This window comes from Ranitomeya variabilis, chromosome 6 (genome assembly GCF_051348905.1).
Source record: "Ranitomeya variabilis isolate aRanVar5 chromosome 6, aRanVar5.hap1, whole genome shotgun sequence".
Classification (NCBI taxonomy): Eukaryota; Metazoa; Chordata; class Amphibia; order Anura; family Dendrobatidae; genus Ranitomeya; species Ranitomeya variabilis.
In genome coordinates this window covers 416,250,198-416,270,629 of record NC_135237.1, presented here as the reverse complement: position 1 = coordinate 416,270,629, position 20,432 = coordinate 416,250,198, and the positions used below count along the sequence as shown (strand labels likewise).

Sequence of the window (20,432 nt, the reverse complement as noted above, 5' to 3'; positions counted from 1 at the left end):
TCTTTAATTACATAAATAGTAAGAAACTAAAAAATGATAGTGTTGGCCCCCTTAAAAATAGTCTGGGGGAAATGGTGGATGAGGATGAGGAAAAAGCCAATATGCTAAATGACTTTTTTTCATCAGTATTTACAAAAGAAAATCCCATGGCAGACAAAATGACTAGTGATAAAAAATTCCCAATTAAATGTTACCTGCTTAACCCAGCAGGAAGTACGGCGGCGTCTAAAAATCACAAAAATTGAGAAATCTCCGGGCCCGGATGGGATACACCCCCGAGTACTGCAGGAATTAAGTACAGTCATTGATAGACCATTATTTTTAATCTTTAAAGAGTCCAAAATAACAGGGTCTGTACCACAGGACTGGCGTATAGCAAATGTGGTGCCAATATTCAAAAAGGGGACAAAAACTGAACTCGGAAATTATAGGCCAGTAAGCTTAACCTCTACTGTGGGTAAAATCCTGGAGGGCATTCTAAGGGATGCTATACTGGAGTATCTGAAGAGGAATAACCTCATGACCCAGTATCAGCACGGGTTTACTAGGGACCGTTCCTGTCAGACTAATTTGATCAGCTTCTATGAAGAGGTAAGTTCCGGACTGGACCAAGGGAGCCCAGTGGATATAGTGTATATGGACTTTTCAAAAGCTTTTGATACGGTGCCACACAAAAGGTTGTTACATAAAATGAGAATAATGGGGATAGGGGAAAATATGTGTAAGTGGATTGAGAGCTGGCTCAGGGATAGGAAACAAAGGGTGGTTATTAATGGAGCACACTCGGACTGGGTCGCGGTTAGCAGTGGGGTACCACAGGGGTCAGTATTGGGCCCTCTTCTTTTTAACATATTTATTAATGACCTTGTAGGGGGCATTCAGAGTAGAATTTCAATATTTGCAGATGACACTAAACTCTGCAGGGTAATCAATACAGAGGAGTACAATTTTATATTACAGGATGATTTATGTAAACTAGAAGCTTGGGCTGGTAAATGGCAAATGAGCTTTAATGGGGATAAATGTAAGGTCATGCACTTGGGTAGAAGAAATAAGATGTATAACTATGTGCTTAATTCTAAATCTCTGGGCAAAACCGTCAATGAAAAAGACCTGGGTGTATGGGTGGATGACAAACTGATATTCAGTGGCCAGTGTCAGGCAGCTGCTACAAAGGCAAATAAAATAATGGGATGCATTAAAAGAGGCATAGATGCTCATGAGGAGAACATAATTTTACCTCTATACAAGTCACTAGTTCGACCACACTTAGAATGCTGTGCACAGTTCTGGTCTCCGGTGTGTAAGAAAAACATAGCTGAACTAGAGCGGGTGCAGAGAAGAGCGACCAAGGTTATTAGAGGACTGGGGGGTCTGCAATACCAAGATAGGTTATTACACTTGGGGCTATTTAGTTTGGAAAAACGAAGGCTAAGGGGTGATCTTATGTTAATGTATAAATATATGAGGGGACAGTACAAAGACCTTTCTGATGATCTTTTTAATCATAGACCGGTGACAGGGACAAGGGGGCATCCTCTACGTCTGGAGGAAAAAAGGTTTAAGCATAATAACGCGGATTCTTTACTGTAAGAGCAGTGAGACTATGGAACTCTCTGCCGTATGATGTTGTAATGAGTGAGTCATTACTTAAATTTAAGAGGGGACTGGATACCTTTCTGGAAAAGTATAATGTTACAGGGTATATATATTAGATTCCTTGATAGGGCGTTGATCCAGGGAACTAGTCTGATTGCCGTATGTGGGGTCGGGAAGGAATTTTTTTCCCCATGGTGGAGCTTACTCTTTGCCACATGGGGTTTTTTTGCCTTCCCCTGGATCAACATGTTAGGGCATGTTAGGCTATGGGTTGAACTAGATGGACTTAGTCTTCCTTCAACCTTAATAACTATGTAACTATGTAACTCTACTGCTTTTCCCAGCCGCCAAAGCATTTAATTCTGGTTTGTGTAATGGTTTTTAGGGTTGATGTCAGCTGCGTAATGTCAGCTGCTATCAATCCCTGGTGTAAGTAATGGAGAGGTGTCTATCAGACACCCCCACTACTAGCCCAGACCTGGCGAGACCCAGCGACTCTGAAGAGCGGTGATGGTAGTAAAAATACCGCTCTTCACAGTCGCCGAGCTCAGCGCAAGACTCGGAATATCTGAAGAGCCGTGACGTTACTGATGTCACCGCTCTTCAGAGTCACCGGGTCTCGTGCTGCGCAGCGAAACCAAAAGTGGCTGTAGGCAAAGTTTATGGAGCATCAGAATGAGGTTCCATAGCCTTTGGTCGTCTCAATCCCTTCATTATCTACGACAGGGGTCCCCAACTCCAGTCCTCAAGGCCCACCAACAGGTCATGTTTTCAGGATTTCCTAAAGGTACCGTCACACTAGGCGATATCGCCAGCGATCCGTGACGTTGCAGCGACCTGGATAGCGATATCGCTGTATTTGACATGCAGCAGCGATCTGGATCCCGCTGTGAAATTGCTGGTCGCTGCTAGAAGGTCTGCACTTTATTTGGTCGCTAGGTCGCCGTGTATCGCCGTGTTTGACAGCAAAAGCAAGGATACCAGCGATATTTTACACTGGTAACCAGGGTAAACATCGGGTTACTAAGCGCAGGGCCGCGCTTAGTAACCCGATGTTTACCCTGGTTACCAGCGTAAAAGTTAAAAAAACAAACAGTACATGCTCACCTGCGCGTCCCCCAGCCTCTGCTTCCTGACACTTACTGAGCGCCGGCCCTAAACTGAAAGTGAAAGCACAGCGGTGACGTCACCGCTGTGCTGTTAGGGCCGGAGCTCAGTCAGTGTCAGGAAGCAGAGGCTGGGGGACGCGCAGGTGAGCATGTACTGTTTGTTTTTTTAACTTTTACGCTGGTAACCAGGGTAAACATCGGGTTACTAAGCGCGGCACTGCGCTTAGCAACCCGATGCTTACCCTGGTTACCCGGGGACCTCGGCATCGTTGGTCGCTGGAGAGCTGTCTGTGTGACAGCTCTCCAGCGACCAAACAGCGACGCTGCAGCGATCGGCATCGCTGTCGCTATCGCTGCAGCGTCGCTTAATGTGACGGTACCTTTAGTCTTGCCCAGGTGATAATTGCATCACCTGTGCAATACAAAGGAAATCCTGAAAACATGATCTGTTGGTGGGCCTTGAGGACTGGAGTTGGGGAACACTGATCTACGAGATCCAGTTATGTAGGTAAAGTAGCGGGTTTTCTTGGTACTGCAACTAAAAGCAATAAATAGGACCGAGCTGTAATGCTGGATACAGCTGTGATTATATGTTATATAGTCGTGTTACACTCCCCTCACTTCTTGTAACCTACAAGTGTACAAAGATATTATACAGTCACCATGTGACAAGTGGGCCTGTGTAACTTCAAATGCCAGGGCTGAATTTTAGTCCCAGTCCGGCCCTGATATCAGCTGATCTATTTTTGATAAATTGAAAGAAAGACTGACCTCACTGACTTTAATGAGTTCAGTAAGGGTTCCTGTATTTTTGAAGGCAAGATTAGTGCTGGTTACTCTCAATGATACCAGACATTGTGACAGAGACCCCAATAGATCCCTTCAATGGTAGCGTAAACAGTCACTTAAATATTGTAGTTACGTTGATTATTCACCGTTCTAATAAAGTATTGTAACAATTTTTGCTTTTCTTTATTCAGATTGCTCATTTAGCAAACATTGAAGATGAGCAAGTTGCCATTGTAATCTCATGGCATTTAGCTAGTGATATGGACTGTGTGGTGACTCGGACCACTGAGGCTGCCCGTCAGATCTATGATGAGACACAGGGTCGACAACAAGTCCTACCATTAGATTCAATATATCGAAAAGGTCTTCCAAGCTGGGGAAGGTAAAAGAATTTCCTGCTTTTCCTGGTAACACACTTGACTGCTTAATCGAGATTAGGTGTGATAAATCTATTTGAATAAACTCTCCAATGTATAATTTTCAATTTATGGTTGAATTTTTCCTTGTTTTGGGTAGAAATCTTGTTTATGTACCATATTTTTCGGACTATAAGACTTACTGGACCATAAGACGGTACTCAAATTTTCAGAAGCAAAATGGGGGAAAAAAAATTAATGTGTCAAATGGGGGTCCGTCTTACATTTTTTAAGTCAGCTTACCAGGTAAGAGTGGAGATCGGCAGTGCTAATGGAATAGAGACACAGGGGGTGTTTGGTGGTCCGGCGATATGACTGGTGCGCAGGTTCGGCAGTGCTTGGTGAGACAAGATCTCGGGAGACAAGTTCTCGGAGCTGAGATCTCAATCTGCGCATGTGCTGCCTTCGGCGGCTATTATCCCGGACGCCACAGCATCGAGGCAATAGATGTGCGGGGCCTCCGTGCTTTCACAAAATGTCGCTGGAGCCCCCCACACCGCCGAACCTGCCGCACCATGCTGGAATGGGAGCGAGATCATTACCTTGTAGCGTTGGACCACTGGAAGAATCACCCGACTCCTGCTGCCACCACGCTAACTGTAGGTACATTCCGACTATAAGACACACACCCCATTTTCCCCCCAAATTTTGGGGGAATAAAGTGTGTCTTATAGTCCGAAAAATACAGTAATTGACTGTTATTCATAAATGGAATTTAAACCAGTAAGGTTTAGTAGAGCTTGCCAGCAGGATGGACAAATGGCAGGAGATTTAGGGGTGAGTTTGTGCCAATACTGAAGACATGTTTTCAGAGAATCTTGTCAACCATACCTCCTTTGAAAAGACTATAAAAATTTGCACTTAATAAAAGTCCCCATATCACTGCAACCATATGGCAGATGTGACAAAAAAATGACTTAGGGGATCAGAGGTAATAAAATAAAAGCAAAAACTAGCAAGTTATGACCTGGTGACAGGTGTTCTTTAATAGATAAGCCTCTTAGCTATTTGTGATCGCATTGACCACTCTGTACAGAACACTGTCTGGTGACTAAAGATGAGCGAATATATTTTGAAAATGATTGCCAAATCCGAATGTACCATATTCGTGCCGATTTTATGCTTCACGAAAGTTTCCTGACCTATTCGCTCATCTGTACTCATTGACTCCAATGGCGTTTGGCAAATATTGCAAATACGGCGATCATAATGCGAACCAAATATTGAAATATTCATTCATCTCTACTGATAATATCGCTTTCAGAGGTAATATCACACTGCTGTGACTGAGCCAAGTGATGTGCCATAGCTCCCTCCACTTCTACTCCACTAATACATTAGCTTGAGGCCAAAAGACCCAATTGTAACCTTGGTTTGGTAGTAATGCTGCCCAGTGTGGCGATGACAATGATACTGGTTCAGTCACTGGTCTGAGAATACAGAGATCTGGCTGTAACCGTGCCCCCTGTCCATGACTGACAGCTTAGCCTCAATGCAGAGCCAGTGTCAGTCAGGACCCGGGGCGGGATTACAGCCAGATCTCTGTACTATCAGACCAGTGAGGCCAGAGTCACACTGCAGCGAGATATGGCCGCGTCTCGCAGGTTAAAAAGAAGCTCTGGCGCCGGTACTCCGGAGCGGAGCGTGCAGCTCCATGTATTGCTATGCGGCTGCACGCTCCGCTCTGGAGTGCCGGTGCCAGAGCTTTTTTTTAACCTGCGAGACTCGGCCGTGTCTCGCTGTGTGTGATCCCGGCCTGACTGAACCAGTGTCAGACCCGCCTTCAATACTGAAACCGAGTGCTTGCGGGGAGGATAAAGTTAGTAGGGATAGAGCTAAGGTTAGGGCTAGGGTTAAAGTTAGGATTAGGGTTAGGGGTGTGTTGGGGTTAGGTTTGTGGTTAGGGTTGGGATTAGGGTTACGGGTGTGTTGTGGTTAGGGTTATGGTTAGGGTTGGGATTAGGATAAGGGGTGTGTTGTGGTTAGGGTTGGGATTAAAGTTAGTGGTGTGTTGGGGTTAGAGTTGTGGTTAGGGTTGCGATTAGGTTTAGGGGTATGTTGGGGTTAGGGTTGGAGTCAGAATTGGGGGTTTCCACTGTTTAGGTACATCAGGGAGTCTCCAAACACGACATGGCGCCACCATTGATTCCAGCCAATTTTTGCTTTCAAAAGTCAAATAGTGCTTCCTCCCTTCTGAGCCCTGCCATGCGCCCAAACAGTGGCTTCCCCCACATATGGGATACATTTGAAGTGACTTTGAGGAGCCTATATGACAGTACCCCAAAGTGACACCATTCTAAAAACTGCACCCCTCAAGGTACTAAAAACCTCATTTATGAAGTTTATTAACTCTTCAGGCGCTTCACAAGTATTTTTGGAATGTGGAAGGAACTTTTACTTTTCTTTCACAAAAATTTTCCTTTAGCCCTAATTTTTATTTACTTTCGCAAGAGTAGCAGGAACAAATAAACCATACAATTAGTTGTGTAGTTTCTCCTGAGCATGTCAATACCCCATTTCTGGGGGAAATCTAATGTTTGGGCACACGGCAGGGCTCGGAAGGGAAGTTGCGCCATTTCACTTTTTGAATGTAAAAGTTGCTGTCGTAATTAGCGGACGACATGCCATCTTTGGAGAGCACTTTGTGCCTAAACAGTGGAAAACACCCATAAATGACCTCATTTTTGAAGTTAGACCCCTCAAGGAATTTATCTTGATTTGTGGTGAGCACATTGAACCCTCATGGGCTTCACAGAACTTTATAATGTTGAGCCGTGAAAATTAAAAAAAACAAGTGACACCATTTTGGAAACTAGATCCCTTAGGGAACTTATCTAGATGTGTATTGAGCAACTTCAACCCACAGGTGCTTCACATAAGTTAATAACGTAGAGCCGTAAAAATAAAAAAAAATAACTTTTCATGCAAAAATCTTTTTTAGCGCCAAATTTTGTATTTTCATAAGGGTAACAGGAGAAAATGGACCCTAAAATTTGTTGTGTAATTTCTCGTGAGCTCACCGATGCCCCATATGTACTTGAAAACTACTTTAGAGGCATAGCAGGAATAATTGAAAAAAAATATCCATAAATTACCTTGCTGGCACCTCAGATAACTATACTACAACAACACAACCAAGACTAGCAAAATAGGCTGATCAAAGGAAGAGGACCAAGCTATTTTTAAAACTAGAAAACTTTATTATCAACATATAAACTAAAAGTGAAAAGGCTTAAGACAATTGAACACGAGGTGTACCCTGTAGGGAGACTCCAGTGCTATCCTGATCAGTGAATAAAGTAACAAATATACTATCAGTAATCCAGTCTTATATCACAAGACCCATGCTCTTGTGGCACCCCAGGAGTTCGGGTACCACAGTAGTGCTGCCTTCCTCTCGGGGAGGGTAGTGCTATGTCTGGAGACAAGTGAGATTCCCTTTGGTAGGTTTTGACACACACAACACCTTCCAAATCCAGGCCAGGAGGGGGAGCTCAAAACCCTGTTTTAGGGCAGCTTCCCTGAATAAAGATCCTGTTTTGGAGGCGGAGTGAGTTCAGTTAGTACAGACAGTCTGTGTGCGAGGACAGACGGGGACGGAGCGCAGTGGAAATAGAGGACTCCAGGAGGCCACGAGTAGGCCCCAGGGAGTCAGTGCGTAGGGAATCCGGGAGCCCGAGGCTTACGTGGATTATAATACACAGTGCAGAACTGGAGGGCATTGAATTACATGGGCTTTGCCCATATTTACCTGTGGCACAGCAGCACCTTGGAGCCTGGAGTCACCGTGAGAGGACCCAGTAGGCACAGCTCAAGTTGCCTGCCATACAGGTACCTGTCCCTGGACAGGAGAACAAATTAGGACCTTGTTTGAGACACTTAGTGGCAGCAGGGACCTCAGAGACAGTAGCGTAGTGTGGAAGGCCCCTACCTGACCTACCCAAGGGGCCCCGCTTATGTCTGGACTGCCCGGACTCCTAACCAACCTGTTACTGGTACCCTGGACTGTGGGCTGTCATCCACCAGTAAACCAGGTAAAGACTTATAACTTGTCTCCTCCATTTATTCACCAGCTACACCATCTACGTCACACACCATAGGACCCCTGGGGACGCTGCTTCACCTGTGGGAAGTGTAACATCTGAGCTGCCTCAACATCTTCTAGGGGACCCCTCTAATGCAGCGTCGGTCCCCCTATTGACCGAACCCCACAGGTGGCGTCACGACAAACTTTAAACATTTAACCCCCTTTAACGTTGATGGCCAGGGCCACGGACTGGGTCGCAGCCACCGTGACATCCCCCTTTGCAACCGGACCCGGTACCGAGTATCCCACTGCCCTGTGGGTGTGTCACTCTGTTATCTGTTTGAGGCACAGTGCAAAGTTGAGAAGGGAAGAAACGCCATATTACAGTGCAGATTTTGCTGCACTTGTTTGAGGGTGCCATATTACATTGGCAGAGCCCCGAGGTGCCAACACAGCATAAAAACCCCATATGTGACCCCATTTTACAAACTAAACCTCCCAATGAATTCATCTAGGGGTGCAGTGATTATACTGACACCACAGGTGTGCCACAGTTTTTTTTATGCCATTGGACAGTGAAGATAAAACTTTAATTTTTACCACCAAGATTGTGTGTTAGCCCAAAGATTTACATTTTTATACTGGGAATGGGTGAAAATGGCACCAAAATTTGTCCCACAATTTCTACTGAACGTGGCAATACCCCATTTGTGTCTGTACAGTACTACTTAGCCATACGAAGAGACTCGGGTGGGATGGTGCGCTATTTGCCTCCTGGAACGCAGATTTTCCTAGAAGAGTTTGCGGATTCCATATAAAGAGCCCCTAAGTGCTAGAAAAGCAGAATCCCCCTTCAAGTGACCCCATTTTGGAAATTATAACCCTTTGTGAATTTATCTACCGAAGTGTTGACAATTTTGACTCAATGGGTGTTTTCCAGAAACAAGCAGCAGTGGATGTTGCTGAATGAAAATTGCAAACTGCTGGTGCAGTGACCCATACATTTTGCCCAGCTCGTGCTTCTGGAGACATGCACCTGTAAATTAGGCGAGTTGTCATCGCTACAGAAATGCCAAACATGTGAACACTAAATGTGGTTTAGGCACACTGGGGCTCAGAAGGGAGGTGGAGCATTTGGATTTGGGAGTGGAGAATTTGCTGAATTTCTTTTGGGGAGTGAGGAGCCATTTAGCTTTACCAGAGCCTTTGTGCTACCAGTAACGTGGAAGCCCATATTTCCGTTAACAGATGACGGACCTGAGTGAGAGCTTGCTTTTTTTAAGGATTGATGCTTTTATTGGAAACATTTTACATAATGTTTGGGATCACCTTTATCTGGCTCTCTACGCTGAGCACTTACTTTGGGGTTTCCATCTAAATCTCTGAGTGACGTGACAGGTGAAACCCTCAAGGGATCCATTCACTATAATGAAGCAGCAGAGTTACTCTGGACTCTGTCTGTCATTTTCAGAAGTGCACAAACCTGTGGCCGACTGCACTTTTATGCAATCCTAAAAAGACAGACACCAGTGGATCACAGTTCCTATTGCATCCACAGTGCCTCCATCTGCCTCACTATAGGGAATTTTCTACCGGGGGTACTGTCTGAATCACATATTTCAGAGATTTACATGGAAACCTGGTGTAATCGCTCAGCGCAGAGCGCAGGATAAATGTGCTCCAAGCCTTACTGTGGATCTTTGGGAGGCAGAATTAAAAAATTAACACCATATGAAGAATTGGTTTTATTTATTTTTTACGCCGTTCCTCGTTCGTTATAAGTGATTAGGCAACTTTATTCTCCGGGTCGGTGCCATTACAACGATACCACATTTATATTGGGTTTTTATGTTTGGCAGCTGTCACACACTAAAAGATGCTTTTTATTGCGAAATTTAGTTTTTGCATCACCATATTTTGAGAGCTATAATTTTTCCATATTTAGGTCTTCATTCTTGTTGTGGCTTGGTTTTTTTTTTTTGGGACTAGCTGACGTTTTTATTAGTACCATTTTCCGGCACTTGACATTTTTTGATCGCTTTCTATTCCGATTTTTGGGAGACAGCATGAACAAAAACCAGCAATTCAGGAATTGCTTTTTGGTTTTTTTTTATACTGTTCCCTGTGTGGTAAAATTGGTAAGGCAGCTTTATTCTTCCGGTCAGTATGATTATAGCCATACCCAATTTATACAGTTTTTTTTTATGTTTTGGCACTTTTAGACAATAAAAACTATTTTATAGAAAAAATTATTATTTTTGCATTGCTTTAGTCTGAGAGCTGTAACTTTATTTTTCTGCTGATGGAGCTGTATTATGGCTTGCTTTTTTGCGGAACAAGATGACCCTTTCAGCTGTACTATTTTTATTTTTATTCGTCTTTTTGATCTTGTTTTATTGCACTTTTTGTTCAACGGCATTGTTTTGCCTCGTTTTTTATTGAGGTTTTTTTGCGGTGTTTGAAGGGGTTAACTACTGCGACAGTTTTATAGAGCGACTCATTATGGACACGGCGATACCAAATATGTGTACTTTTATTTGTTTATTGGAAAAATAATTTTCTTTTTTTTTGTTCTTTATTTGGGGATTTTTAAAAAAAATATCTTTACTTTAAAAAATTTGACAGCAGCTTCAGAGGGGTTAAATGACCGTTACCGGTGCTAGCATCGATCGTGAGCGTTGCTGCGGGGTGTCCGCACTCACACAGAGCTGACATCTGCACCTGATTGCCGCAGCACTAGAGTACGGCCGCGTGATCACAGCGCCATACATATACTGCTGTTTGCGGGAATGCAGCTCCCGCAGAGCAGTGATTGTACTGCGCTTGTCAGGAAGAGGTTAATACTAAATTAAAAGAATCAATATTTTTTATACCTTTTTAAGTATACATGTAACATTTTTCTTTATTATTACGTCACTACACATGTCCTTTTTCAAGTTTTTGAAATAAATAGTAAAGTTAAATCATCAAGCTATGATGTAAAACCATATGAACTAGTCCTTTATTCATAAATTTGTCCCTTCTACTGGGTGAAATGTAATTTTGCCAACAATCTATTACTAACAGTGGCCTTTTCCACCATTTTCAACCATTTTCCCAAAATAACAGAAATGTTAAGTAACTACATATCCAAAAAGCTATGCACACACTGTCCCTGATTTCAGCAAGGCATTCACTCAGTAAGCAGTAAAGTTCCTCATTTACATATGAACAAAGAAAATCACACTTTCGGTAAAGGTACCTTCACACTGAACGATATCGCTAGCGATCCGTGACGTTGCAGCGTCCTGGCTAGCGATATCGTTGAGTTTGACAGGCAGCCGCGATCAGGATCCTGCTGTGCCATCGTTGGTCGGAGCAGAAAGAACTTTATTTCGTCGCTGGATCTCCCGTAGACATCGCTGAATCGGCGTGTGTAACGCCGATTCAGCGATGTCTTCACTGGTAACCAGGGTAAACATCGGGTTACTAAGCGCAGGGCCGCGCTTAGTAACCTGATGTTTACCCTGGTTACCAGCGTAAACGTAAAAAAAAAAAAAACACTACATACTTACATTCCGGTGTCTGTCCCCCGGCGCTGTGCTTATCTGCACTGTGTAAGCGCCGGAAAGCAGAGCACAGCGGTGACGTCACCTCTGTGCTTTCCGGCTGGCGCTTACACAGTGCAGAGAAGCACAGCGCCGGGGGACAGACACCGGAATGTAAGTATGTAGTGCTTGTTTTTTTACGTTTACGCTGGTAACCAGGGTAAACATCGGGTTACTAGCGCGGCCCTGCGCTTTGTAACCCGATGTTTACCCTGGTTACCAGGGGACTTCGCATAGTTGGTCGCTGGAGAGCTGTCTGTGTGACAGCTCTCCAGCGACCACACAGCGACGCTGCAGAGATCGGGATGGTTGTCTAGATCGCTGCAGCGTCGCTAAATGTGATGCTACCTTAACCCACACATTTGTATTGCATGTTAATTTTGTAGTGAAGTGTAGATGCAAATCAAAAACAAAAGACTGATATTAATAAACATTCACTAAAATCATTTCTTATTTAACGTATACATTTTAAAAAAATCAAATATACACAGGAACTCCCAAAAATATAAAAATCTGAAATACTCAAAAAATAAAATGTCACTTCTAAATTTAAATGGATTCCTGTTTGAGTACTGCAGAAACAAAAACTATTTACAGTTCACATATGGTAATTAGATGGCCAAGGATTCTTTAAATCCTGCAAACAAACAAAAGGTTAATTTATACACCCCCAACCCCAAACCAACATTTGGTGGGCTGAAAGGAGAAAATTGTTCCTTTAACCCCTTCACCCCCAAGGGTGGTTTGCACGTTAATGACCGGGCCAATTTTTACAATTCTGACCACTGTCCCTTTATGAGGTTATAACTCTGGAACGCTTCAACGGATCTTGGCGATTCTGACAATGTTTTCTCGTGACATATTGTACTTCATGATAGTGGTAAAATTTCTTCGATATAACTTGCGTTTATTTGTGAAAAAAACGAATATTTGGCGAAAATTTTGAAAATTTCGCAATTTTCCAACTTTGAATTTTTATGCCCTTAAATCACAGACATATGTCACGCAAAATACTTAATAATTAACATTTCCCACATGTCTACTTTACATCAGCACAATTTTGGAACCAAAATTTTTTTTTGTGACGGAGTTATAAGGGTTAAAAGTTGACCAGCAATTTCTCATTTTTACAACACCATTTTTTTTTAGGGACCACATCTCATTTGAAGTCATTTTGAGGGGTCTATATGATAGAAAATACCCAAGTGTGACACCATTCTAAAAACTGCACCCCACAAGGTACTCAAAACCACTTTCAAGAAGTTTATTAACCCTTCAGGTGTTTCACAGGAATTTTTGGAATGTTTAAATAAAAATAAACATTTAACTTTTTTTCACACAAAATTTGTTTCAGCTCCAATTTGTTTTATTTTACCAAGGGTAACAGGAGAAAATAGACCCCAAAATTTGTTGTACAATTCGTCCTGAGTACGCTGATACCCCATATGTGGGTGTAAACCATTGTTTGGGCGCAGGGCAGAGCTCGGAAGGAAAGGAGCGCCATTTGACTTTTCAATGCAAAATTGACTGGAATTGAGATGGGACGCCATGTTGCATTTGGAGAGCCCCTGATGTGCCTAAACATTGAAACCCCCCACAAGTGACACCATTTTGGAAAGTAGACCCCCTAAGGATCTTATCTAGATGTGTGGTGAGCACTTTGACCCAACAAGTGCTTCACAGAAGTTTATAATGCAGAGCCGTAAAAATAAAAAATCATATTTTTTCACAAAAATGATCTTTTTGCCCCCAATTTTTTATTTTCCCAAGGGTAAGAGAAGAAATTGGACCCCAAAAATTGTTGTGCAATTTGTCCTGAGTACGCTGATACCCCATATATGGGTGTAAACCATTGTTTGGGCGCAGGGCAGAGCTCGGAAGGGAAGGAGCGCCATTTGACTTTTCAATGCAAAATTGACTGGAATTGAGATGGGACGCCATGTTGCGTTTGGAGAGCCCCTGATGTGCCTAAACATTGAAACCCCCCACAGGTGACACCATTTTGGAAAGTAGACCCCTTAAGGAACTTATCTAGATGTGTGTTGAGCACTTTGACCCAACAAGTGCTTCACAGAAGTTTATAATGCAGAGCCGTAAAAATAAAAATCATATTTTTTCACAAAAATGATCTTTTTGCCCCCTTTTTTTTATTTCCCCAAGGGTAAGAGAAGAAATTAGACCACAAAAGTTGTTGTGCAATTTGTCCTGAGTACGACGATACCCCATATGTGGGGGTAAACCACTGTTTGGGCGCATAGCAGAGCTCAGAAGGGAAGGAGCGCTATTTTACTTTTCAATGCAAAATTGACTGAATTAAGATGGGATGCCATGTTGCGTTTGGAGAGCCCCTGATGTGCCTAAACATTAAAAACCCCCACAAGTGACACCATTTTGGAAAGTAGACCCCCTAAGGAACTTATCTAGATGTGTGGTGAGCACTTTGACCCAACAAGTGCTTCACAGAAGTTTATAATGCAGAGCCGTAAAAATAAAAAATCATATTTTTTCACAAAAATTATCTTTTCGCCCCCAATTTTTTATTTTCCCAAGGGTAAGAGAAGAAATTGGACCCCAAAAATTGTTGTGCAATTTGTCCTGAGTACGCTGATACCCCATATGTGGGTGTAAACCATTGTTTGGGCGCAGGGCAGAGCTCGGAAGTGAAGGAGCGCCATTTGACTTTTCAATGCAAAATTGACTGGAATTGAGATGGGACGCCATGTTGCGTTTGGAGAGCCCCTGATGTGCCTAAACATTGAAACCCCCCACAAGTGACACCATTTTGGAAAGTAGACCCCTTAAGGAACTTATCTAGATGTGTGTTGAGCACTTTGACCCAACAAGTGCTTCACAGAAGTTTATAACGCAGAGCCGTAAAAATAAAAATCATATTTTTTCACAAAAATGATCTTTTCGCCCCCATTTTTTTATTTCCCCAAGGGTAAGAGAAGAAATTAGACCACAAAAGTTGTTGTGCAATTTGTCCTGAGTACGACGATACCCCATATGTGGGGGTAAACCACTGTTTGGGCGCATAGCAGAGCTCGGAAGGGAAGGAGCGCTATTTTACTTTTCAATGCAAAATTGACTGGAATTAAGATGGGATGCCATGTTGCGTTTGGAGAGCCCCTGATGTGCCTAACCATTAAAAACCCCCACAAGTCACACCATTTTGGAAAGTAGACTCCCTAAGGAACTTATCTAGATGTGTTTTGATAGCTTTGAACCCCCAAGTGTTTCACTACAGTTTATAACGCAGAGCCGTGAAAATAAAAATTCTTTTTTTTTTTCACAAAAATGATTTTTAGCCCCCAGTTTTGTATTTTCACAAGGGTATCAGGATAAATTGGACCCCAAACTTTGTTGTCCAATTTGTCCTGAGTATGCTGATACCCCATATGTGGGGGGGAACCACTATTTGGGCGTATGACAGAGCTCGGAAGGGAAGGAGCGCCATTTGGAATGCAGACTTAAATGGATTGGTCTGCAGGCGTCACGTTGCATTTGCAGAGCCCCTGATGTACCCAAACAGTACAAACCCCCCACAAGTGACCCCATATTGGAAACTAGACCCCCCAAGGAACTTGTCTAGATGTGTTGTGAGAACTTTGAACCCCCAAGTGTTTCACTACAGTTTATAACGCAGAGCCGTGAAAATAAAAATTCTTTTTTTTTTCACAAAAATGATTTTTTAGCCCCCAGTTTTGTATTTTCCCAAGGGTAGCAGGAGAAATTGGACCCCAAACGATGATGTCCAATTTGTCCTGAGTACGCTGATACCCCATATGTTGGGGTAAACCCCTGTTTGGGCACACGGGAGAGCTCTGAAGGGAAGGAGCACTGTTTTCCTTTTTCAACGCAGAATTGGCTGGAATTCAGATCGGATGCCATGTCCCGTTTGGAGAGCCCCTGATGTGCCTAAACAGTGGAAACCCCCCAATTATAACTGAAACCCTAATCCAAACACATCCCTAACCCTAATCCCAACGGTAACCCTAACCACTCCTCTAACCCAGACACACCCAACCCTATTCCCAACCGTAAATGTAATCCAAACCCTAACCCTATCTTTAGCCCCAACCCTAACTGTAGCTCCAACCCTAGCCCCAACCCTAACCCTAGCCCTATCACTAGCACTAACACTAGCCGTAACACTAGCCCTAACCCTAGCCCTAACCCTAGCCCCAACCCTAGCCCTAACCCTAGCCCTAACCCTAGCCCCAACCCTAGCCCTAACCCTTGCCCTAACCCTTGCCCTAACCCTAGCCCTAACTCTAGCCCTAACCCTAGCCCCAACCCTAGCCCTAACCCTAGCCCTAACCCTTGCCCTAACCCTAGCCCTAACTCTAGTCCTAACTCTAGCCCTAACCCTAACCCTAATGGGAAAATGGAAATAAATACATTTTTTAATTTTTTTATTTTTCCCTAACTAAGGGGGTGATGAAGGGGGGTTTGATTTACTTTTATAGCGGGTTATTTAGCGGATTTTTATGATTGGCAGCTGTCACACACTGAAAGACGCTTTTCATTGCAAAAAATATTTTTTGCGTTACCACATTTTGAGAGCTGTAATTTTTCCATATTTGAGTCCACAGAGTTATGTGAGATCTTGTTTTTTGCGGGACGCGTTAACATTTTTATTGGTAACATTTTCGGACACGTGACATTTTTTGATCGCTTTTTATTCCGATTTTTGTGAGGCAGAGTGATCAAAAACCAGCTATTCATGAATTTCTTTTGGGGGAGGCGTTTATACCGTTCCGCGTTTGGTAAAATTGATAAAGCAGTTTTATTCTTCGGGTCAGTACGATTACAGCGATATCTCATTTATATCATTTTTTTTATGTTTTGGCGCTTTTATACGATAAAAACTATTTTATAGAAAAAATAATTATTTTGGTATCGCTTTATTCTCAGGACTATAACTTTTTTATTTTTTTGCTGATGATGCTGTTTGGCGGCTCGTTTTTTGCGGGACAAGATGACGTTTTCAGCGGTACCATGGTTATTTATATCAGTCTTTTTGATCGCGTGTTATTCCACTTTTTGTTCGGCGGTATGATAATAAAGCGTTGTTTTTTGCCTCGTTTTTTTTTTTTTTTCTTACGATGTTTACTGAAGGGGTTAACTAGTGGGCAGTTTTATAGGTTGGGTCGTTACGGACGCGGCGATACTAAATATGTGTACTTTTGTTGTTTTTTTTATTTTATTTAGCTAAAGAAATGTATTTATGGGAATAATTTTTTTTTTTTTCTTTATTTAGGATATTTTTTTTATTTTTTTTTTACACACATGTGGGGAATTTTTTTTTTTTACTTTTTTACTTTGTCCCAGGGGGGGACATCACAGATCATTGATCTGACAGTGTGCACAGCACTCTGCCAGATCTACGATCTGCTGTGCAGGGCTGCAGGCTTACCAAGTGTCTGCTCTGAGCAGGCACTCGGTAAGCCACCTCCCTCCCTGCAGGACCCGGATGACGCGGCCATCTTGGATCCGGGACCTGTGGCGAGGAGGGAGGTAGGAGACCCTCAGAGCAACGCGATCACATCGCGTTGCTCCGGGGGTCTCAGGGAAGCCCGCAGGGAGCCCCCTCCCTGCGCGATGCTTCCCTATACCGCCGGTACACCGCGATCATGTTTGATCGCGATGTGCCGGGGGCGGTCCGTGACCGCTCCTGGCACATAGTGCCAGATGTCAGCTGCGATATGCAGCTGACACTCGGCCGCGCTCCCCCCGTGAGCGCGGCCGATCGGCTATGACGTACTATCCCGTCGAGGGTCAGATAGGCCCAGGTCACCTCGACGGGATAGTACGTCTAAGGTCACAGAGGGGTTAAAAAAAAAAACAACAACTAATCATTGTACAAAAAAAATGAAAGTATGAGCTCATTAAAAAATACAATATTACCAATAAAAATACCATGTGGATTTTCTCTTTGGCTATGAACCAATTTTAAACAAAGGATATCCATGACAAATACAGGGGTTTGTACAAACAACATGCAGTGACAAACATGTAACAAATAAGTCATGTCATCTATTACTTCAGTCAACCCCCATAATATTATTTGTCATCTAACTAATCATTGTCTGTAATTTTAACACCCTGTTTTCTTTGTATGTCTCTTTCACAATGTCTTCCACTTACAGCCATCTTGCATCTGTTGTGGTCTTTTGCCATTTAAAAACACCAAGGTCTAGCACCAAATGACAGCGGACTGTCAATTGGAAGGCATTACAAACCCTCAAATGAGAAATGCATATTTATGCATTCACCAAGACCAAACTCAATTCATCATATCAGCCAGCGCATATGTCATAATATGCTCACAGGATATTTCTCTTCATATAAACTATTAAAACAAAAACAAATCATTAGACATCACAAAAAATATGGCAAAACTGTTCAATCACAATTCTTATGGAATGTTCCACAACTTTTATCTAATTAGTCCATGAGGGAATACAGGCATGGTATTGGAGGAGTCAAAGGGGCGGGTGCAGTAGGGACTTTGTTATCAGGTGTCCCACCTCTATCTTTCCAACCTCCTATCTCATTTGTCGCCACCCTCATGGGCCTGGCGATTTTCAATCTGCCATTTCTGCTCAAATCTTGCCATCTTCCTAAACAGGTTACATGTAGAAGTGCCATCTATGTCCTGAAATAGAACTCCATTAGCTATCAGGTCACAAAACAGCTCCTGTTTTTTCTAACTTTGGAATTATCGCCTTTCCTTCTCTTTTGATCTACTCTGTCTACTGACACTTTTGTTTTTTCTAGAGCAGATAACTGAGAGATCAAACTGCATACTGTATATACATTTATGGAGTTTCCCATAAGCGCACTGAACATGGTGAATAATGGGGATTTGTAAGCAGCTGGGGCACCTTCTATGAACTTATTTTTTATTAGTACTGTCATCACTGCAGCATCTGGCCCCTTCCAATCGTCGACAACAGCAAAAAGTTAATTAATATCTGGCAAAGGTTTGCGAGTTATACCACCTATGCATGCGATTTCTCTCAGTCTCTGAACTGCATCTGCAAGAGGCTCCCATCGTGTTTGTGGTATTAATTCAATAGGAGAATTATATACTTGTGCCACAGAATCCCTCACCAAATGCAATAGGGAAAAATTCTCTGCAGTATCCCTTGCACGTCACATTTTTAGACGCACCATGGGATCAATACAAATACTAGCAATTCCAATGCCCTCATGACGGTTCAAGATAATCGTATCGGCTCCAAAATCCCATAACCTGAGAATCCATGTTAATAAATTCTCTCCTGCTTGTTGTCTGTATCTGGTGGCTAATTCTGTTAGTTCCCCTGCTATATAATTTCTAGTTTCCTCTGTCATGGGGAATTCTGCGCCAACAGCTGCATCTCCTGCATCCATCCTATCTCCCCTACGCTGAGTGACTTCTCTCTTGGTCTTTGTTACTACAATAGGTCTGGCATGTAATTCTACCTCATTTTCTGAGTCATCACATTCTGACAAATCTGACCATTTCTCATGTGCAATCATGGTTCTAACATGTGCAGTATGACTATCTGACACTGGCTGCTGTCTCCTCCTGCGCTTATTCTTATTCATATTTTGTATCACATATTCTTCAAAACTCTTTTGCATTTTATCATGCTGTTTCACTTGATCTCTCAAAGCTGATTGCAAGCTGATCCTTTGCTCTATAGCGGTATGCAACTCTAAGCGCAAGTGATCAATCTCCTCCTGCAAATTTTGCAGTGCCTGGACACAGACCCATCCAACAGCTGCTGCTGTTTTTTGCTCCTTTGATCATACCTTGAGAGATCAAATTTTGCAGCCACATCCTGGGGGTTTGCTAAACACTGTCCCTCCATATACTTATTATATTCCTGTGCAATTGGAGTCCACGGTCCTGTCAACACCCTTTCTGGCAAGGATCTGATACTACTCTCAATTTGTTTCCTATTCTTAACAAACTTATTCAATTTTGCAAACATTTTTATTCAAGACACAAATCCCACTTCTGACACCACTTGTTTTGTTAAGGTTCAAAGAATTGTGATGAATAAATAAATGCTCACACAAAAAATTGAATAAAACTAAAATGAATTTACATAATAAAAGATAATAAATATAAACGGTCACTCAAAATAGCACATAATCAATAAAGTCATAAGTCATACATTACATTAGCATGGTAGGAGTTCACTGATCATCCAGGAAGCAAGAGACCCAAGCACAAAGTGTCCTCTCTCATCCAATCTGTCTCTGTGTGTCTGTGTCGCTGTGTCCCCTGTCTCAGGCATACCTCTCATTTATATGTTAAAAAACTGTCCATTCAATGTTATCTGAGGCTTTGTTCTATATGTTATGTGTACTGAAGCCTTAAGGCCAAATAGATAAGACTTCACCACCTGGCATCCCTGGGGGCTTCAAGACCTCCAATCAACATATGTAGGCCTAGGAAGATCTCTCCTCTTTGAAGATAAGGCCCATGTACACACGTTCAGTATTTTTCGCGTTTTTTTTCGCTATAAAAACGCGAAAAAAAACTCTTACATATGCCTCCTATTATTTACAGTGTATTCCGCATTTCTTGTGCAAATGTTGCATCGCGGAAAGAAAAGCAACATGTTCATTAAATTTGCGGAATTGCGGGGATTCCGCACAACTAGGAATGCATTGATTTGCTTACTTTCCGCATGTGGCTGTGCCCACCATGCGGGAAGTAAGCAGATCATGTGCGGTTGGTACCCAGGGTGGAGGAGAGGAGACTCTCCTCTACGGACTGGGCACCATATAATTGGTAAAAAAAAAAGAATTAAAATAAAAAATAGTCATATACTCACCCTCTGATGGCCCCGGAGTCTTCCCGCCTCTCATCGGTGAATGCTGCCGCTTCCGTTCCTATAGA

At 42.8% G+C, this 20,432-nt stretch overlaps 1 protein-coding gene across 1 annotated transcript in view; it reads left to right on the top strand.

Moving 5' to 3' along the window:
• SMCHD1 (structural maintenance of chromosomes flexible hinge domain containing 1) overlaps window positions 1–20,432 on the top strand; it is a 584,899-nt gene that overhangs the window by 508,724 nt on the left and 55,743 nt on the right. Inside the window, exon 42 of the mRNA XM_077270310.1 lies at window positions 3,689–3,879. Within this exon, the coding sequence (XP_077126425.1) occupies window positions 3,689–3,879 (191 nt within the window). The remainder of the gene's footprint in view (window positions 1–3,688; window positions 3,880–20,432) is intronic.